This window comes from Oratosquilla oratoria, chromosome 1, assembly GCF_046742065.1.
Source record: "Oratosquilla oratoria isolate Oo_2021 chromosome 1, ASM4674206v1, whole genome shotgun sequence".
Lineage (NCBI taxonomy): Eukaryota > Metazoa > Arthropoda > Malacostraca > Stomatopoda > Squillidae > Oratosquilla > Oratosquilla oratoria.
In genome coordinates, this window is record NC_134777.1 from 97,550,401 (window position 1) to 97,571,336 (window position 20,936).

General features: G+C 40.4%; 1 protein-coding gene across 2 annotated transcripts in view; it reads left to right on the forward strand.

The window, feature by feature from the left end:
• LOC143024327 (pentatricopeptide repeat-containing protein 2, mitochondrial-like) overlaps positions 1–20,933 on the forward strand; it is a 40,493-nt gene extending 19,560 nt beyond the window's left edge. For both annotated transcript variants that reach the window (XM_076183125.1, XM_076183130.1), the window contains exons 6-8: positions 218–337; positions 8,305–8,412; positions 20,670–20,933. In XM_076183125.1, the coding sequence (XP_076039240.1) occupies positions 218–337; positions 8,305–8,412; positions 20,670–20,855 (414 nt within the window). In that variant the 3' untranslated portion in view covers positions 20,856–20,933. The remainder of the gene's footprint in view (positions 1–217; positions 338–8,304; positions 8,413–20,669) is intronic.
• Positions 20,934–20,936: the final 3 nt, after the last annotated feature.

Genomic DNA, 20,936 nt, shown 5'->3' on the forward strand with positions numbered 1-20,936 from the left:
AATAAAAGTCTAGAAGATTTTTGTGTAATAATTTTTCTGTTTTTTTATTATAGATATTGACACTGTTTGATCTTATTTGCATTAAGTCATCTGGTTGATTTATTATTTTGATTCTTTAGAACCAGTATATTTAAGCATTTGAATGCAAGATCACTTGATTAAAGTCTAGAAGTCTTTTATGTAATGCAGTTTTTCTATTATTTATTTTTCATTACAGATCTTGACACTGCTTGATCTTAATCGTCTGGATGAGATCATGCCCATTCTTCGCTCTGTTTATCAAGAAGACCTTCCAAATCATCAAAGAAGAAATAAAAAGATTATTCTAGAGGAAACGGTAAGAATTATTTGAGGCTAGAAAGAAGCTCTCATATTTTGTGCAAAGATGGTATGTGGAACGAGGGGGACGGGACAGAATAGAAGGAATGGTAGTGAGTGGTGGGATGATTAAGTGAAGAAGGTAGTAGAAGAGAAGAGGCAAGCATTCAGGGATTGGTTGTAAAGAAGGATGAGAAAAATATGAGATAAAGAAAAAAGAAGAGAAACAAAACAAAAGATACATACTAGGGAGGTAACCAAAGTCAAAGGCATAAATCCACTCCCACCCATTTCATCTCCACATATTCCACTCCCATTCACCATCCCTCACTCCCTCTTTTCTTGGCTCCTCCTGGATGATGGGTCATCCCTGCATCTTGCCCACTGCTCTGGGTTAGAAACAATGCAGCAAGACACAGCACAACCACAGCAAGGCTGCTTCATTTAATTGGCAATCCCCCCCTGCCCTCCATCACCTTGTGCAGAAAAAGAGAGGATTGGAAGAAATCCCTTTGGGCTGCTTCAAAATATTCACACATACTCCCTCACCCCCCATTCCCCACCCACTCCTTCCATGCATCACAGCATCATCCATACACAACCATTCTTCACTCACCCCTATCTTCAGTCTTCTCCCTTCCTCAACAGACATGACCCTCTTTCCCAGTGCCCCTTTTACTCCATCCATCCATCTCATCCTTGGTTGGTGCCTCATGTTCACTCCATCCACTTCTGCCTTCCACACCTCTTTTACTAATCTTTCTTCACTCATTCTTTCCATGTGTCCAAACCATCATAATACTCTGTCATCAACCCATATCTCCCAACTCCCTTTCCACCCCTGTGCTCCTCCTCACCTCATTTCTCACTCTATCCAACCTAGTAACCCCTACCATACTTCTCAGCATTTCATCTCAAACACATTTAAACTCTTCCTCTCTTCCTACAATATATTTCATGTTTCTGCCACCATCCTGGAACTGCACTTTCCAAACACTGTCTATTGGTGCATCTCCTACCCTAGCATTGAGATCTCCCAATACCACTATATTGATATTTTTCCCTAAACCCTCTATGCACTCTTTTTAAATCTATCCAAAAAGCCTCTCTCTTCTCTACACTCTACCCACTACCAGGCCCATATGTACCTACAAAGACTCACATCTCCCTTCCCAGTTTCACCTTCATCCACATTAACCTTGAAGAAACCTCCTTCCACTTCTCTACATACTTACCTATCTCTTCACTTATTAGTATAGCCATCTCTTCACTCCTGACACCCAACTACACTTCCAAACTTAAACTCATCCCTCCCTCTCAACATAGTTTCACTCTCATCTGTACCACTTCCATGCACATTAAAATCTGGTTGGAAACCTCCTCCCAGACCCTGTTATGCCTTTACTTTTTTTAGTAATGTCCCCTTTGGGGCTACAGAGAGAAGGATGCCTAGTCCTATCCCTGTTCTGTTTTTGTCACCTTTTACAACTCAAGTGGGAACACTGTGGCAGTATTCTTTCTCTCCTACCACAGGGATTGGTGAAAAAGGAAATGTATATTTAGAGAAGTGGTACAGGACAGTATTAAGAGTTGGGGGACAACATAATGGAGGGACAGTTGCAGTATAATAGTGTTATTTCTCTATGAATAGAGATTTCTTCTATCTCTGACAAAATGATGTGTGGCCATGGTCCATGGGGGTGCCCCATGCAGACCCTAAAGTATCAGCTGCATGCTACTGAGGAATTTTAACCTCACATTAACATGCAGCCAATACTCCGTACAGGGAAAACAAAAGATTTTCTTCCAGAACATCTTTTTATTGTTTTCAAAGATAGGCAGAGTATTTTAGAAACCTGTTGAATGTGGAGGAGGATAGGGAGAGATTGGTGGTAACAGCAGGAAGTAGTAAGAAAATGAAGGTGGTAGGAAAGGAAGATGGAGGAGAAATAAGAAAAGATGAGGTGCAAGTAGCTCTGAAAATGATGCATACATATACCAAGGCTTTTCCCCCTTACAAGGGAGGTAGCCAAAAAGGAAAAGACATAAAATAATTCCCACCCATTCCATCCCTGAATACACTCCACACCCTTCCACCCTCCCTCTTATCTTAGCACCTCCTGGATGACGGGTCATCCCTGCACCCTGTCCACTGCCCTGGGTCAGAAGCAGTGTCGCAAGACACAGCACATCCACAGCAAGGCCGCTTCATTAAATCGGCCCCATGCATAAAAGGAGAAGACGGGGAGAAATCCCTTCGGGCTGCGTCAAATTTTGCTCACACATACTATCTCACCCCCCATCCCCCCACCCATTCCACCTCATGCATCACAACATCCTCCATATACAACCATTCTCCATTCACCTCTGTCTTCTGTCCTCTCCCGTCCTTCCTCAACAGACATTCCCCTCTTCCCCAAATGATGAGAACAGGTAAGGCACCTGCGATAGACGGGTATCATGCAGTGTCTGAAGAAAGGGACTGGCTTGTGAGGTAGTTCAATGTGTGTCTAAGGGAGGGTAGAGTACCTCTTGGCTGGAGATGCCTGTATATTTCCATTTTACAAGGGAAAAGGGGGCAATTGTGAGTGTAGTAGTTTCAGAGGAATCAGTTTTTGAGTGTAGTTGGGAAGGCTTATGGAAGGGTTTAAAGTGAGAGGATTAGGAGAGGTACAAAGGGAGTAATTGGTGAGGAACAATGTGGGTTTAAGAAAAGTAGGGGTTGTGTGGTTCAGATTTTTGTGGCAAAGCAGATATGTGAGAAAGCTTTTGGAAAAGGTAAGGATGATTTTTGGGCCTTATGGATTTGGAAAAGGCTTATGACAGGGTAGATAGGAAGGCACTGTGGGAAGTTATGCAGATATATGGGATTGGGGGAAAGCTGTTGAGAACAGTCAAAAGTTTTTACAAGAGTAGTAGAACCTGTGATAGAATGGGAAATGGAGAGAGTGAGTGGTTTGAGACAAAGGCGGGACTGTGTCAGGGATGTGTTTTGTTGCCATGGCTGTTTAATGTGTATAGTGTTCATCACAACATTATGCTGGCTGCCCTGCACACACCAGAACACAAACACATACCATAAAAATATATTTGCACACTTGCTGAGGTTCTAATAATTGGTGCTGTCTCCTTTACACTTCACCACATCCCTCAGCTCTTTAGGAAGATTCTCACACAAATTCCTGAGGGTCTGGGGAGGTATATTAATCCATGCCTCTTGTACAGCAGACTCAAGCTGTGGAATAGAATTAATATCATTACCCATCAAACTTTGCTTCACTATTGACCACAGGTTTTCAATGGGGTTAAGGGTCAGAGGAATTGCCTGGCCAGTCATTAAAGACATTCACATCACAGTCCTTAAGACACCCAACTACAGATCTGGCGGGGTGACATGTTGTGCCATCCTATATAAATACTGTTGCTCCACACTTGTCAAACACAAGGCACAGAGATACTTGATAGAGAGGACTTACTTAACTGGGACAAGAGAAACACAAGAGGACATGGAAAGAAAATAAAAAAACATAGCTATAGAAGAGAACTGAAGAAAAACAGTTTTCCACATAGAGTTTTGGACACTTGGAACAAACTGGATAATGAAATAGTATGTGCAAAAACCATTCATGAGTTTAAAAGCAAACTAGACACTGCGAGATACAATGGCGGGACACCACGAGCATAGCTCCCCTTCCCGCAAAATACAACTAGGTAAATACATCAGAATAATTGTCGCACAACACCTCCAGATAATTATATTGGTTCATATTCTGGTTTTTGGGAAGCACTATGAGTTCATCAACACTATGAGCAATGAAACACCCCCAAACCATGAGTGAGTCTAGGTGTTTGGTGGTCCCAAAGGTGTATTGTGGGTCTAGTGGGTCACTACCTCTGGCCCGGTACATATGTCCACTGTGGTTACTGGTGAGTGGCATCATCACTCCAAAGTACCTCAGACCACTGTTGAGGAGTCCAGTTACGATATTTAAGTGCAAAATCCAGTCTAAGTTTTTTTCTGCCACTTGGTAAGGATGGGTTTCTTAACCTGCTGGTGGCTACTGTAGCCCAGCTTGGCAACCCGCCTGTAGACTATTCTTATGGACACATCAGAAAGCAGATGTTTTTTTCTTCCAATTCTCTAGCATTTATTGTAGGTGTACTCTCTAGTGTTAAGAACGGGAGGTGCTAAGATAAGAGGGAGGGTAGAGGGGTGTGGAGTGTATTCAGGGATGGAATGGGTGGGAATGATTTTATGCCTTTTTCTTTTTGGCTACCTCCCTTGTAAGGGGGAAAAAGCCTTGGTATATGTATGTATGTATGTACTCTCTAGCTACTTTTTGAACAGAAAGTATGTACAGATGTCTTCTTTGAGGGGCCAGGCTAAGGTTTAGCAGACGGTAACTCAACACCACCGTTGGCCTTGAAATGCTTCACCCAGTATCTCACAGATTGCTCACTTACACCAACATTCACTATTGTTTCTCTTGTCTGGAGTCTATCTTTGTGAAGCCCTATGATTTGAGCTATAGTTACAGGCATTAATGACTTCTTTTTACCCATAGTCACCAAGGTATAGCCCAGAAACCAAGGGAAAGATAGGGCAAATGAGAGAACAAAGGCACATCACTTCCTCTCACCATGGCAGCCACGTGGGCACTGAATCAGTATGTGTTGTTTGTTGGGAGGTAGTGACATCATGCTAATGGCTGGTACCCGGCATAATGCCGTGACAGAAAAAGAAGCCCCTGTACAGTAGGCCATTGTTTTTTGTCATGGAATTATGCAGGGGCATTCACCTGGCAGAATGACGTGATGAGCACTGTACATGGACGGGGTGGTGCATGAGGTAGAGGTGAGGGTAATGGGCATGAGACTGGAGATGGTTAAAGAAAATGGAGAAAAGCCGGAAGATGAGCCAGTTGTTTGCTGACAACATTGCACTTGTAGCAGGATCAGAGAAAGGAATAAGGAAGTTAATGACAGAGTTTGGAAAGGTATGTGATAGGAGAAAGTTGAAGGTAAATGTGGGTAAAAGTGAGGTGATGAGATGTACAAGGGTAGAGGGTGCCAGTAAGTTGGAAGTAAGTTTGAAAGGAGAGAGGCTGGATGAAGTGGATACCATTTGGTATTTGGGGTCACATGTGGCAGGAAAGGGAGTAGAGGTGGAGGTAAATTGTAGGGTGAGGGAAGCAAGTAAATGCCTTGGGGGATTAAAAAGTATTATGAGAAATAGGCAACTGCGAATGGATGCAAAGAGGAGATTGTATGAAGGGGTGGTTGTGCCAATGGCATTGTATGGAGCAGAGAGTTGGAATTTAAGAGAGGCAAAGAGGAAAAGTTTAGATTTGTTAGATATGAAATGCCTGAGAAGTATGGTAGGGGTTACTAGGTTGGATAGAGTGAGAAATGAGCAAGTGAGGAGGAAAGTGGGAGTGGAAAAGGAGATGGTAGATAGAGCTGATGAAAGATTATTGGGATGGTTTGGACACGTGGAAAGAATGAGTGATGAATGATAAGTAAAAGAGGTGTGGAAGGCAGAGGTGGAGGGAGTGAACTTGAGGAGATGACTGAGGATGAAATGGTTTGATGGGGTGAAGAGGGTGTTGAGAAAGAGGGGAATGTCTTTTGAGCAAGGAAGGGAGAAGGCAGGAGATAATGATGAGTGGAGAACAACTGTGTATGGATGATACTGTTATGCAATGAAGGGAGGGATGGGAGAATTATATTTTGATGCAGCCCAAAGGGATTTCTCCCTGTCTTCTCTTTTTCTGGATGAAGGGCAGTTGGCGGATGATCCATCATCCTCGAGGAACTGAGATGGGAGGGGTGGAGGGGGTGGTGGAAGGGAAAGAAATGGGTGGGAATAGGTACATGCCTCTGACTTGGCTATCTCCCTTATAAGGGGCAAAAAGCTTTTGGTATATAGATAAATATCTATAAGAAATGCAAATACTATGCAAATTGATGAAGTAGATGAGATGAACATCCCTTTTAATCACATCCCTTCATCCATTCATATTCACCCTCCATTCAATCCTGTTTTACACATTCTCTTGAGAGATATTGCACATGTATCTGAAGCTCCTTCACCCCATCCATCTACCTCATTCTTGATCTTCCTCTCAAGCTCACTCCATCTACTTCTGCTTTCCATACACTTTTTGCTTGTCTTTTCTTATTCTCTCCATATGCCCAAAATTACCTCAATACTCTTTGCTCTACCTTTTCTGAGAATTCCTGTCCTGTCCCTGTTCTCTGCCTCACCTAAACATTTCTTATGCAGTCCATTTTTGTAATATGTACATACATATACCAAGGCTTTTTCCCCCTTACAAGGGAGGTAGCCAAAAAGAAAAAGGCATAAAATGATTCCCACCCATTCCATCCCTAAATACACACTCCACTCCCCTCCACCCTCCCTCCCATCTTAGCACCTCCTGGATGACGGGTCATCCCTGCACCTTGTCCACTGCCTAGGGTCAGAGGCAGTGTCGCAAGGCACAGCACATCCACAGCAAGGCTGCTTAATTAAATGGGCGACCCCCCCCTTCTCCGTCCCCCCCATGCATAAAAGGAGAAGACGGGGAGAAATCCCTTCGGGCTGCGTCAATTTTTGCTCACACATACTACCTCACCCCCCATCCATTCCACCTCATGCATCACAACATCCTCCATATACAACCATTCTCCATTCACCCCTGTCTTCTGTCCTCTCCCGTCCTTCCTCAACAGACATTCCCCTCTTCCCCAAAGCCCCCTTCACCCCATCCATCCATCTCATCCTAGGACATCCCCTCATGTTCACTCCCACATCTGCCTTCCATACCTCTTTTACTAGTCTTTGTTCACTCATTCTTTCCATGTGTCCAAACCATCCTAATACTCTTTCATCAACCCTATCTCCCTACTCCCTTTGTACCCCTGTTCTCCTCCTCACCTCCTCATTTCTCACTCTATCTAGCCTAGTAACCCCCATCATACTTCTCAGACACCTCATCTCAAACACATTCAAACTCCTTCTGTCTTCCTCTCTTATGTTCCATGTTTCTGCCCCATACAGTGCTGTTGGCACAATCACCCCATCATACAGTCTCCTCTTAGCATCCATTCCCAAATGTCTATTCCTCATTACACTCTTTAATCCACCAAGGCATTTACTCGCTTCTCTCAATCTACATTCTACCTCCACCTTCACTCCACCTTTTCCTGCCACATTTGCACCCAAGTATCTAAAACTGTCCACTTCCTCCAGTCGCTCTCCATTAATGCTCACTTCCAGTCTGCTGCCACTTTCACCCCTTGTACATCTCATCACCTTACTTTTATCCACATTTATCTTCAGCTTTCTTCTATCACACACTCTCCCAAACTCTGTCACCATCTTCCTCAATCCCTCCTCCGATCCTGCCACAAGCACAGTGTATTATGTAATACGTAATATGTACTATATTATATGTAATATGTAATATGTACTATATTTCTGAAGTATTTCATCTCAAAAAACATTCAATTGCTTCCACTGTAAGTACCATATGCATAAAGCACCTACATTTTTATGGGTTCTTTGGCCAAAGAGTATTGGGTATTCTGAAAGAATGGGTTTTCAAGAATGTTACATTCACAGGAAGTACATGTCATTGTCTGTAAAAGTTATTAGAAAGAATGCATCCAGTGATATGTTTATGTGAGAATGGGTGGAGAAAGAACAAATGAAGAAGGGCTGGAACTCTTTATTGTTATGTTTTAACTGATACATTCTTCATCAGAAAGCTGTGTACAAACAGTGCGAACCTTAAATTTAAGGTTCATGCTGTTTGTACACAGCTTTCTGAAGAAGACAGTTCCAGCCCATCTTTATTTGTTCTTCGTCCACCCACACGCTCATCTGTCAAATCCAGTGATTCAGTATGCTTATGTGTTTCTGTGTTTCACATTTTATTAGAGAGTGCATTTACAATGATGTTTTGTCCAACATTCTGTCAGCTGTCCAAGGTGGCTGATGCCGTAGAGAAAGTGGAAGACAAAGAAATGAAGTTAGAATTCTCCAGAATTCAGCAAGCCCTGAGAGAGTATGAATACATTTCTGATCTGGTGAGTGATTTTTATCTATTTATCTATATAGCACAAAGGAATTTCTCCCTGTCTTTATTTTCTGCATGAAGGGATGGAGGTTTGCTGATTAAGTGAAGTGGCCTTGTTGTAGATATACTGTGTCTTGTTGCATTGCTTCTGACCTAGGGCAGAGGGCGGGATACTGGGCTAACCTTTCCTCCACAAGGAGCTAAGATGAGAGGGAGGCAAGGGTGGTGAATGGGAGTGGAATGGGTGGGGGTGGTTTTGTGCCATTTAATTTGGCTACCTCCCTTATAAAGGGGAAGAAGCCCTTGGTATATAGATAGGCCTATATAGCAACAGGCTTCTTCCCCCTTGTAAGTAGTTAGCCAACCAAAGCATGCACCCAATGTCCACCTGTCCCACACCCATCCATCACCCTTCCAGTGCCTGCTTATTTCCTTTTTAAAAATCTCTTAGCTCCTTGTGGATGAAGGGCCATCCCTGCCCACCCACTACCTGGGTCAGAAGCAATGCAGCAAGACACAGTACCCATACAGCAGGGCCTGACAGGCAGATCTAGTTTACCCCCACTGCTTCATTTACATGATGGTCCTCCTTCCTTTCCATTTCAAGTAACGACAAAGATGAGGAGAAATCTCTTCAGTCTGTGTCAGTTTATCATCTGTTTACAGCCATTCTCCACTCACACGCCAACCCCCTGTCCATTCCCTTCCCTGCTCAACAGATATTCTCCATTTACCCAAGGCTTCCATCACCCCATCAACCCATCTTACTCTTGGTATTCCCTTCAAGTTATACTTATGTTATTAGAGTTTGTATTGTAGATTCAGTATAGCTGAAATGCCACACATTCAAGCAAAGACTAATTTGTGCATAATATATACATATATTGTAAATGTATATACATGTACCAAAAGGTCTCTTCTCCCTGATAAGAGGGGTGGCCATGTCAAAGCATACTCTCTTCTCTTCCTCCACAACCACCAAACACCAGCTTCTGGAAACATATTCATAATGATATCACTTACTGCTCCATTAACACACTAAAAGACAATACATTGCTGTATGCCAGACCCCCTGATATCCATCCCTCTGAATCCTCTCTCCCACGAAAGGACAGAGTCCACATGGCCAGACTGTGATGCGACCACCACCCAGCCCTTCTAAGCTACCAGAAGAGGCTGGATGACCGCATTGTGGACAACTGCCCAGGATGTAACATTTCACCCCATACCATTCAACACATAATGGAAAACTGCATTATACACAATCACACATGCAAACAACACAACATACACTCTATAAAGGATTTGTGGGAAAACCCCGTTCTGGTCGTGACTTTCCTTGGGGAGATGGGACTGCTCAGACAAACAGTCTAGAGAACGACAACAACAACAAATCCATTTTACATCTATCTGAAACATATTCATTGTTCCTCCCGTCTTAGCATCTCATGGAAGAAGGATCTCTCACACACACACAGAGCAAACAGAAGGCTGGTGATACAAGCTCCAAGCCAGCGATTTTTTGCATGAAACAAGGAAACACCTATGTTTGTATTTATGGTGAAGAAACTATAGCTTTTGAGAGACCACTATGGTGATAAAATATAAAGTATCCAGGTTGATAAAGCTTATTAACATATACAATGGAGGAAGGATGAGGAGAAAGAACAATGAATCAACAAAAAGAAGACTAGACATAAGTAGAGTAGAATTGCCACTTGGAGTGATACTGAAGAGGACTTGTCTAAACAACACACAAAAAAAAAACTCAAAGGTGGGAAAATAATGTTTTTTCTGGGTTTCAAAGGGACAGGACATCATTAGGTAAAGGATTAGATGCAGAGAGGTAATCTAGGTATAGCAGTTTACTAAGAAGTTGAGACATAAACAATGTGATGGAGGAATTAATAGACTTAAGAATAGATTATAGAGCAGTACATAGAGTAATGACTAATCTACAAAAAGCAAATGAAGAAATGAACAGAGAACATAATGAGCTAAAAAGTGAACTAAGCATGATCAGAAGTGATAAAAGAAAAAAAAAAAAAAAAAAATCAAGACAGAAACAAAAATGAGGAACTAAAAAAAGAGGTCAAAGAACAATTACAAGCAGTGACCGAAAAAGTGGGAGATTCAATTAAGGAGACAGATCTCCTAGAAATAAAAAAATGAGTGGAAACAAGAACAAGAAAATCAGAAAATAATATTTCAAAAAATAGCACAACAGCAGGTAGAGGAAAAGCTAAAGAAACAGTAATTAAAGTAATTAAAGAAAAGGAAAATTGGGTAAGAGACACAATAGATAAAAAAAGTGCATTGTAGCTTATGGCATTAAAGAAAAACATAATGTATACAAATATCAAAGAGAAAAAGAGGAGAAAGAAATTGCAAAGGAAATTCTGAAAGTGGTTCAGGAAGGACAGGAATTCGATAAAGACATCGATGAGGTGCATAAAATGGGGCAGTACTCTAAAGAAAAAACTATAGGCCACTAAAAATCAAACTAAGGACTCAAATGATAGCTGATGAAATACTATCAAAAGCAGCAAATCTAGCAAACAGTGAAAAATATAAAAATGTATGGATAAAAAAAGGAAATGAGTAATGAGGAAATAGAAAAGGAAAAAGCACTTAGAAATGAAGCAAATGAAAAAATGAGAAAAGAACAGAGACTGAAAAGAATGAGTTTTTTGGAGGGTACTGGACCTGAGGCTGAGGAAATGGGACATAAGAAAAAAAAAAAAAAGGAAACAAACCTAAAAAGAGAAGAAAGGAAGAAATTAAAAATACATACATACATACGTACATATACCAAGGCTTTTTCCCCCTTACAAGGGGGGTAGCCAAAAAGAAAAAGGCACAAAATCAATCCCACCCATTCCACCCCTGAATACACTCCACACCCCTCCACCCTCCCTCTTATCTTAGCACCTCCTGAATGACGGGTCATCTTTTTTTCCTTTAGGAATTTCCCCTGTGGGGCTACAAGGAGAAGGATGCCTAGTCCCAATCCCCATCCCTTTCTTCTCGCCTCTTACGATCCAAGTGGGAATACTTGGTGGCAGTATTCTTTTCCCCCACCACAGGGAATTCCCCCATCACAGAAAAGGAATACTCAGAGAAATGGTACAGGACAGCAACAAGGGGTTGGAGGACAGCATAACGGAGGGACAGTCGTAGTATAAAAGTGTCATCATTTCTCTATGAACAGAGTTTTCCTCTATCATAGACAAAATGATGTGAAATTAAAAATAACATATATATACATAGACGGAAGGATTTCTGGACTAAACGAATTAAATGACTATCTGTTAACAGAAACCTGACATAATGGGATTTGTGGAAACAAAATTAAAAGGTTCACTACCATCAAATACTATAGCACAAGGTCTATAATACCAGTGGGCAAAAAATAGAATGGAAAAACGGTGGAGGAATCATGTTCTTGACTAAAAAAAAAGTTTAAGTGCAACAAAGATAACAGAAGGAAAAAATAATGTAGAATTGATTATGATTAAAGTTGAAAATGGAAATATGAAAAGTAGAAAATTTGTAGTAGTGTATGTGCCCCCAAAAACACAGGCTTGGACTAATAGTAATCATTCCAAACTATTGGAATACACAACGAATACATTAAATGAATTAATGAAAGAAGGAAATATAATAATTATGGGTGACTTTAACTCAAAAGAAATATGTTGGGAAGAAATGACAGTAAAAGGTGGAGAGGAACTTTGGGAAAATATTCTACTGGATATGACCATTGAATACACATTGACTCAATGGGTGAAAGAAAACACCAGATATAGAAACAATGAAGAATTGTCAAGACTGGACTTAATATTCACATCTGAGCCTGAAATAGTGGATAAAATGGAATACAAGACACCAGTTGGGAAGAGTGACCACATACTAATAGAGTTCAAACTAAAAGAACAAAATGATATGAGAAGAGATGACATACATACATATACCAAGGCTTTTTCCCCCTTACAAGGGAGGTAACCAAAAAGGAAAAGGCATAAAATCATTCCCACCCATTCCATCCCTGAATACATTCCAACCCCTCCACCCTCCCTCTTATCTTAGCACCTCATGGATGACGGGTCATCCCTGCACCTTGTCCACTGCCCTGGGTCAGAAGCAGTGTCGCAAGACACAGCACATCCACAGCAAGGCCGCTTCATTAAATCGGCGACCCCCCGTCTCCGTCCCCCCATGCATAAAAGGAGAAGACGGTGAGAAATCCCTTCGAGCTGCGTCAAATTTTGCTCACACATACTACCTCACCCCCCATCCTCCCACCCATTCCACCTCATGCATCACAACACCATCCATATACAACCATTCTCCATTCACCCCTGTCTTCTGTCCTCTCCCGTCCTTCCTGAACAGACATTCCCCTCTTCCCCAAAGCCCCCTTCACCCCATCCATCCACCTCATCTTAGGACATCCCCTCATGTTCACTCCCTCCACATCTGCCTTCCATACCTCTTTTACTAGTCTTTCTTCACTCATTCTTTCTATGTGTCCAAACCATCCTAATACTCTTTCATCAACCCTATCTCCCAACTCCCTTTCCACCCCCGTTCTCCTCCTGGCCTCCTCATTTCTCTATTTTGCCTAGTAACCCCTATCATACTTCTCAGACACCTCATCTCAAACACATTCAAACTCCTCTCTTCCTCTCTTATGTTCCATGTTTCTGCCCCATACAGTGCTGTTGGCACAATCACTCCTTCATACAGTCTCCTCTTAGCATCCATTCCCAAATGTCTATTCCTCATTACACTTTTTAATCCACCAAGGCATTTACTCGCTTCTCTCAATCTACATTCTACCTCCACCTTCACTCCACCTTTTCCTGCCACATTTGCACCCAAGTATCTAAAACTGTCCACTTCCTCCAGTCGCTCTCCATTAATGCTCACTTCCAGTCTGCTGCCACTTTCACCCCTTGTACATCTCATCACCTTACTTTTATCCACATTTATCTTCAACTTTCTTCTATCACATACTCTCCCAAACTCTGTCACCAACTTCCTCAATCCCTCCTCCGATCCTGCCACAAGCACAGTGTTGTCCGCAAACAACAGCTGGCTTACCTCCCACTTTTCTCCATTTTCTTTAACCATCTCCAATCCCTGACCCACAGCCCTTGCATTTACCTCTCACACTACCCCATCCATGTATAAGTTGAACAGCCAGGGCAACATAACGCATCCTTGACGAAGTCCCACCTTTACCTCGAACCACTCACTCTCTCCATTTCTAATTCTAACACAAGCTCCTAGAAGCTTTCCTCCTATCCTGTATATCTTCATAACCTCCCACAGTGCCTTTCTGTCTACCCTATCATAAGCCTTTTCCAGATCCATAAAATCCCCCAAAAAATCCTTCCCCTTTCCTATAGCTTTCTCACATATCTGTCTTACCACAAAAATCTAATCTACACAACCTCTACCTGTCCTAAATCCACACTGTTGCTCACCAATTACTCCCTTTGTTCCTCTCCTCATCCTCTCAATCAAGATCCTCCCATAAGCCTTCCCAACTACACTTAACAAGCTGATCCCTCTGAAACTACTACATTCACACTTGTCCCCTTTTCCCTTGTAAAGTGGAATTATACAGGCACTCCTCCAGTCCTCCGGCACTCTACCCTCTCTCCAGCAAACATTAAATAACCTCACCAGCCAGTCCACCATCACTGTACCTCCTTTTTTTTTTAGACATTCTGCATGGCATCCATCCAGACCAGGTGCCTTACCTGCTTTCATCATCTTAACAACTGCCTTCACTTCATCCTTCCTTATTTCTCCTCCATTTTCCTCACTCATCACGGTCATTTTCTTAGCATTTCCCACTGCAACTATCTTTCCCTCCCTATCCTCCTTCACATTTAGCAACTCCCTAAAATATTCTGCCCATCTTCCCCTTACTGCCTTCTCTTCCATTATCATCTCTCCATCTGCACCTTTTACCTTTTCTTCTCTACTTGATTCGCCTCCTCTTCCTCTCTTTATTTCTTTCCAAAACATCTTTTTATTACTTTCAAAATTTTCTGTCATACTCTTACCCCATTTCACATCTGCTCTCCTCTTTGCCTCCTTTACCTTTTGCTTTACTTCTCTTTTCTTTTCTTTGTACCTCTCATATGACTCCCTCGTCCTATTTTGTAACCAATCTGTGAAAGCTCGCTTCTTCTCTTCTACAACCTTCTTTGTTTCCTCACCCCACCATTCACTACCCTTCCTTCTATTTCCTCCTATCCTTCTTGTTCCACACACCATCTTTGCACACTTTGTGACTCCCTCCTTGAACCATCCCCATTCCTCCTCCACACCTAGCTCTACTCTATCCTTCACTCCCTCCCACTCCTTCAGCTTCTTGTACTCCTTCTCCTTTTCCTTTTCATTTAAAGAGTTCACTCTAAGCACCTCCCTACCTTTTGTCCCTTTCCTCTTTCTCCATCTATCCTCCACTCTCAACTTACCTTCCACCAAAAAATGATCTGATATTCCCCCACCCTCTCCCCTTAGCACATGTACATCCTTAACTCTTCCTATCATAATCCTATTTACCACTACATAATCCATTAACGCTCTATCTACCACCCTTCCCTCCACCACCCTCTCCCATGTGTACTTATGCTTGACTTTCTTCCGAAACACTGTATTTGCTATCATCAACTCTCTTTCTAGACACATTTCCACCATCAACTCTCCACTACGATTCTTTCCTGGAACTCCACATTTTCCAACCACTCCATCAATTGGACCATTTCCTACCGTAGCATTAAGGTCTCCCAGTACTATTACATTGACATTTCTCCCTAAATCCTCTATGCACTCATTTAAATCTATCCAAAAGGCCTCCCTTTCTTCTACACTCTTCTCACTGCCAGGCCCATATGCACTTACAAAGACCCACATCTCCTTTCCCAGTTTCACCTTCATCCACATTATCCTTGAGGAAACCTCCTTCCACTCCACTACATGTTTACCTATCACTTCACTTACTAGAATAGCCACCCCTTCCCTCCCTCGACCTCTCTTCACTCCTGATAACCTCCCACTTACACTCCCAAACTTACACTCACCCTTGCCTTTCAACTTAGTTTCACTCAAAGCCAACACATCCATCTTTCTTCTCACAAACATACTACCTATCTCTTCTCTTTTACTCTCATCTGTACCACATCCATGCACATTAAAAGACCCAAACCTTAGGGTGCTGGTCGGAAAACTCCCAGACCCTCTTATGCCTTTACTTTTTCTTTTAGGAATGTGCCCTGTGGGGCTACAAGGAGAAGGATGCCTAGTCCTAATCCCCGTCCCGTTTTTCTCGCCTCTTACGATCCAAGTGGAAATACTTGGTGGCAGTATTCTTTTCCCCCACCACAGGGAATTCCCCCACCACAGAAAATGAATACTCAGAGAAATGGTACAGGACAGCAGCAAGGGGTTGGGGGACAGCATAACAGAGGGACAGTTGTAGTATAAAAGTGTCATAATTTCTCTATGAAAAGGTTTTCCTCTATCATAGACAAAATGATGTGTGGCTCTGGTCCGCAGGGGCGCCCCATATAGACCCTAAAGTATCAACTGCATGCTACATAGAAAAGGAAGACTAATGTACAACAAAACGGACTTCAAAAAACTTAGAAAACTTGTTCAAAATACAAACTGGGAAATTTTTTAAAATAAAGAAACAAAGATGGAAGAGAAATGGAACATATTAAAAGAAAAATACAAAGAGGGAACAGACAAATACATACCAAAGAAGAAACAAAAAGGGGTATACATAAAGTGTTGGTATAACAAAAAGTGTAGTGAAGCTAAAGATAGAAGAGACAAAGCCTAGAAAAGATGGAAAAAAAAAGAAAAAAAAAAAGACCAAACTAAGAAATGAATATGTAGAAATATGCAGTGAAGAAAAAAGAAATTATGAAAAAGACATAATAGGAAAATGCAAAGACCAACCTAAACTATTCTACAGATATATAAATGACAAACTAAAAGACGAACATGAAATGGTGAAACTGCACGAAGAAAATAAAGAATATATAGATGATATAGAAATGACTGAAATTATGATCAAACATTTTAAATCTGTATTCACAACTGAAAGCTCACATAATTGGGAGGAAGGACAGAAAGATCCTCCTCAATGGAAGAAATAATGGTCACACAGAAAGAAATAAGAGAACAAATAAAAAACCTAGATGTCAGAAAGTCACATGCACCAGATGGAATTGCAAATCGGATACTGAAAGAATGTATAGATGAACTAACGGACAAAATACACAAGATAATTAATTTCTCACCCAAAGAAGGAAAAATACCACAAAGGAGTGGAAAAAGAAAATCCAACCAACTATAGACTGGTCTCCCTTACAAGTACTATAGCAAAAATATGCAAAAAAATTATCAAAAGTAAATGGATTAAACACTTGGAGGACAACAAAATACTAAATCCAAAACAATTTGGATTTAGAAGTGGAAGATCATGTGCCACAAACTTAATATGCTTTTACTTGAGATTAATAGAAATAATTCAAGAATGGGATGGATGGGCAGATTGTGCCTTCTTAGATTTACAAAAGGCATTTGACAAAGTACCACACAAAAAGCTACTAAGAAAAATTGAAACAATAGGTGAAACACAAGGAAAGTTATTGGAATGGATGAAAGATTTCTTGAACAGGAGAAAAATGAGTGGTACTCAGAGACAAGAACTCAAATTGGGAAGAGATGATAAGTGGAGTCCCACAAGGCTCTGTATTGGCTCCGATAATGTTTGCCATATATATAAATGACATGGATGAAGGTGTGGAATGTTATATGAACTTCTTTGCAGACGATGCGAAACTACTAAAGAGAGTAAGTACAGAAGAAGATTGCAAATCATTTCAAGAAGACCTGGACAAAATCTGGAAATGGAGTCAGAAGAGTGAAGTGAATTTCAACATCAAGAAATGTAGTATAATGGAATTTGGAAAAAGCAAAAACAGAATATCAGGACATTACAAAATTGGTACAAAGGAAATGAAAAAAGTCAACTCAGAAAGGAACCTAGGAGTAACTATTGCCAATGACATGACACCAGACAAACATATCAATAAATTAGTCGTGGAAACTTTCAATTTATTAAGATCAATGAAAGTGGCCTTTGACTACATGGATGAAGAAACTGTAAAGAAAATATTATTTACATTGATACGATCAAAATTGGAGTACTCTGCGACACTGTGGACACCTAGTACTAAAAAGAACATAAAGAAATTAGAAAGAATTCAAAGAGCAATGACAAAGGTGGCACCAACACTCTCCAGTTTGACATATGAACAAAGATTGGATAAACTTGACCTACCTACCCTGGAACAAAGAAGAGAAAGAGGAGACCTGCTAACCATATACAGAATTATGAAAGGGTCGGAAGTCCTTGATAGAGATGACTTATTAAAATGGGATAAAAAAAACAAACAAAAAAACAGAGGACACAAAAAGGAACTTAAAAAGGATAGTTACAGAAGAGATCTAAAAAGGAATAACCTCACACACAGAGTGATAGATATCTGGAACAAACTGAATGAAGAAACAGTGAGTGGAAAACTATACAAGAATTTAAGATCAAACTGGATGCTGAGAGATACAAAAGCGGGTCACCACGAGCATAGCTCTCTTCCCATAAAATACGACTAGATAAATACAACTAGGTAAATACAATAGCACAAGAAGAAATAATAGATCAACTAACCTTGATGTCAGGAAATCATACAGCCCAGATGGAATTACAAATTGGATACTAAAAGAATGTAAAGAAAAATTAATGGACAAAATATATAACAATAAGTTGCTCACTCAAAGAAGGAAAAATACCAAAGGACTGGAAAAATGCCAATATTATACCAATATATAAAGGAGGAAACAAAGAAGAACCAACAAATTACAGACTGGTCTCCCTTACAAGCACTGTAGCCAAAATTTGTGAAAAAATGATCAAGAATAGATAGATTAAACACCTGGAAGAAAACAATATAATAAACCTGAGACAATTTTTATTCATGCAAGGAAGATATGTGCCACAAACTTAATCTGTTTCTACTCAAGACTAATAGATATAATACAAGAAAGGGATGGATGGGCCGATTGTGCTTTCCTGGACTTACAAAAAGCCTTCGACGAAGTACCTCTCAAAAATTATTAAAAAAAACTTGAAAACATAGGAGAGATACAAGATAAATTACTAAACTGGATGAAAGATTTCTTTTATGGCAGAAAAATGAGAGTAGTGCTCAGAGAAAAGAGTTCAGCTGAGGAGGTAATTAGTGGCTCCAATAATGTTTGCTATTTATGTGAATGACATGGATGAAGATGTGGATTGTTACATGAACTTCTTTGCAGATAATGCTAAATTGTTGAGGAAAGTGAATATTGAAATGGATTTTGAATCACTACATAGAGACCTAAACAAAGTTTGGAAATGGAATAAAGAGTGGGAAGCAGACTTCAGCATTAAGAAATGTAACATAATGGAGTTCAGAAGAAAAAAATATAGAATATCAAGACAATATAAATTTGGAACAAAGGAAGTAAAGAAAGTAGGATCTGAAAAAGACCTGGGAGTAATTATCTCAAATGACATGTCCCTTGATAAACAGATAAACAAAATTGTTGGAGAATCTTACAACTTGCTAAGATCAATAAAGGTGGCTTTTACTTATTTAGATGAAGAAATGGTTGAAAAAATACTAGTCACACTAATGAGGACTAGAGCATGCTGTGACACTATGGTTAACCAGTACCAAAAAGAGTATAAAGAAAATTGAACGAATCTAGAGAGCAGCCACAAAAATGGTCCCAACACTTTCAAACCTGTCATATGAGAAGAGAATGGCAAAATTAAAATTATCGACTTTGGAACAAAAAACAGATAGAGGTGACCTGCTGACTATTTACAGAATCATGAAAGGCACAGAAGTCCTTGATAGAGAGGACTTACTAAATTGGGATAAGAGAAATACAAGGGAACATGAAAAGAAACTCAAAGAGGAAAGTTATAGAAAAGACCTGAAAAAAACAGTTTTCCACACAGAGTAGTGGATATCTTGAACAGACTAGATAAGACAGTAGTGTGTGCAAAAACTATACACAAATTTAAGAGCAAACTAGACATTGCAAGATGCAAAGACAGGACACCACAAGCATAGCTCCCCTTCCTGTAAGATACTAGGTAGATACACATACACAAACTCTTTCACCACCTTCTTTAATCTATCTTCTGACTTAGGAACAAATACAGTATTATCTGCAAACAACTGGCTCATCTCCAAATTCCCTCCTCTTTCACCAACTCCAAACCCCTGCCTAGCACTTTTATATTTACCGACCTTACCATCTTATCCATATACATGTTGAACAACCATGGTGACATTACACAACCCTGGCACAGCCCCACCTTTACATCAAATTACTTGTTTTCTCAATTCCCAACCATCACATAAACTCAAATACTCACAAAAAAATTTTGACCACCCTCAAAAGACTTTCTCCTATCCCATACATCCACAACACACTCCTCAACACCTTTTTTTGTTGAACCTATCATATACCATCTTCAAATCAGTAAAATCCCAAAAGACATCCTTACTCTGGCAAAAAATCCTTGTCTTATTACAAAAATGTTATCTGTGTACATTATATCTTAAACCTACATTCTTCTTCCCCTGTTACTCCAGTTCCACTCCTAATCATCTTAACACCCATATACATTACCACCTACCTTCCCATACACCTTACCATGTACATGTAACAGACTGATTGTTCAAAAACTACTACATTCATAATTGTCCCCAATTCCCTTGCATAGTGGAACTACATACACTCCAGTCCACCGAAATATTTTCTTTCCCTAGGAACACGTTAAACAATCTTGCTAGCCAGTCCATAACTTCTCCCTTCATTAGACACTCCCAGACAAAACCCCAAAATACTAAGCACTTTTGACATGTTTTTCAGTCCCCTTATCAAAGACCTGGCAGTAGAAACAGACAAGAAACTAAATATACAAAAAACAATAGTAATCATAGGTTTTTGGTCATCAGGAGTGACTAATTACTGTTTGTGAACAATTCATTCAAACCATGCTCATTGCTCAACCATGTCCCCACAGTCAAGAAAACAGACATTTTACAAACAACGATATTTTGGTTCCCAGTAGAGTGCAAATATAAAAATGTATTTAAATTTCCTCTTTTCCAGGCACTTGATGATGCTTTGTGCATGCCAATTGAAAAAGACAGAGATGATAGAAAATGGAAAAATGTAAAGCAAGAACAAAACAAAGCACTGTTAAGGGCTTCCTTCAGGTACCCATACAAGAAACATAAAGACACCAACAACAGACAGGTAAATCCACAAAGGCTTGGTCTAATGGAAAGGGAATGAATGAGTTAGATGCAAGAAAATAAAGATATTTGATATGTATATTATGTAATATGTAAATTGTATAAATTGTTATTAAAATAT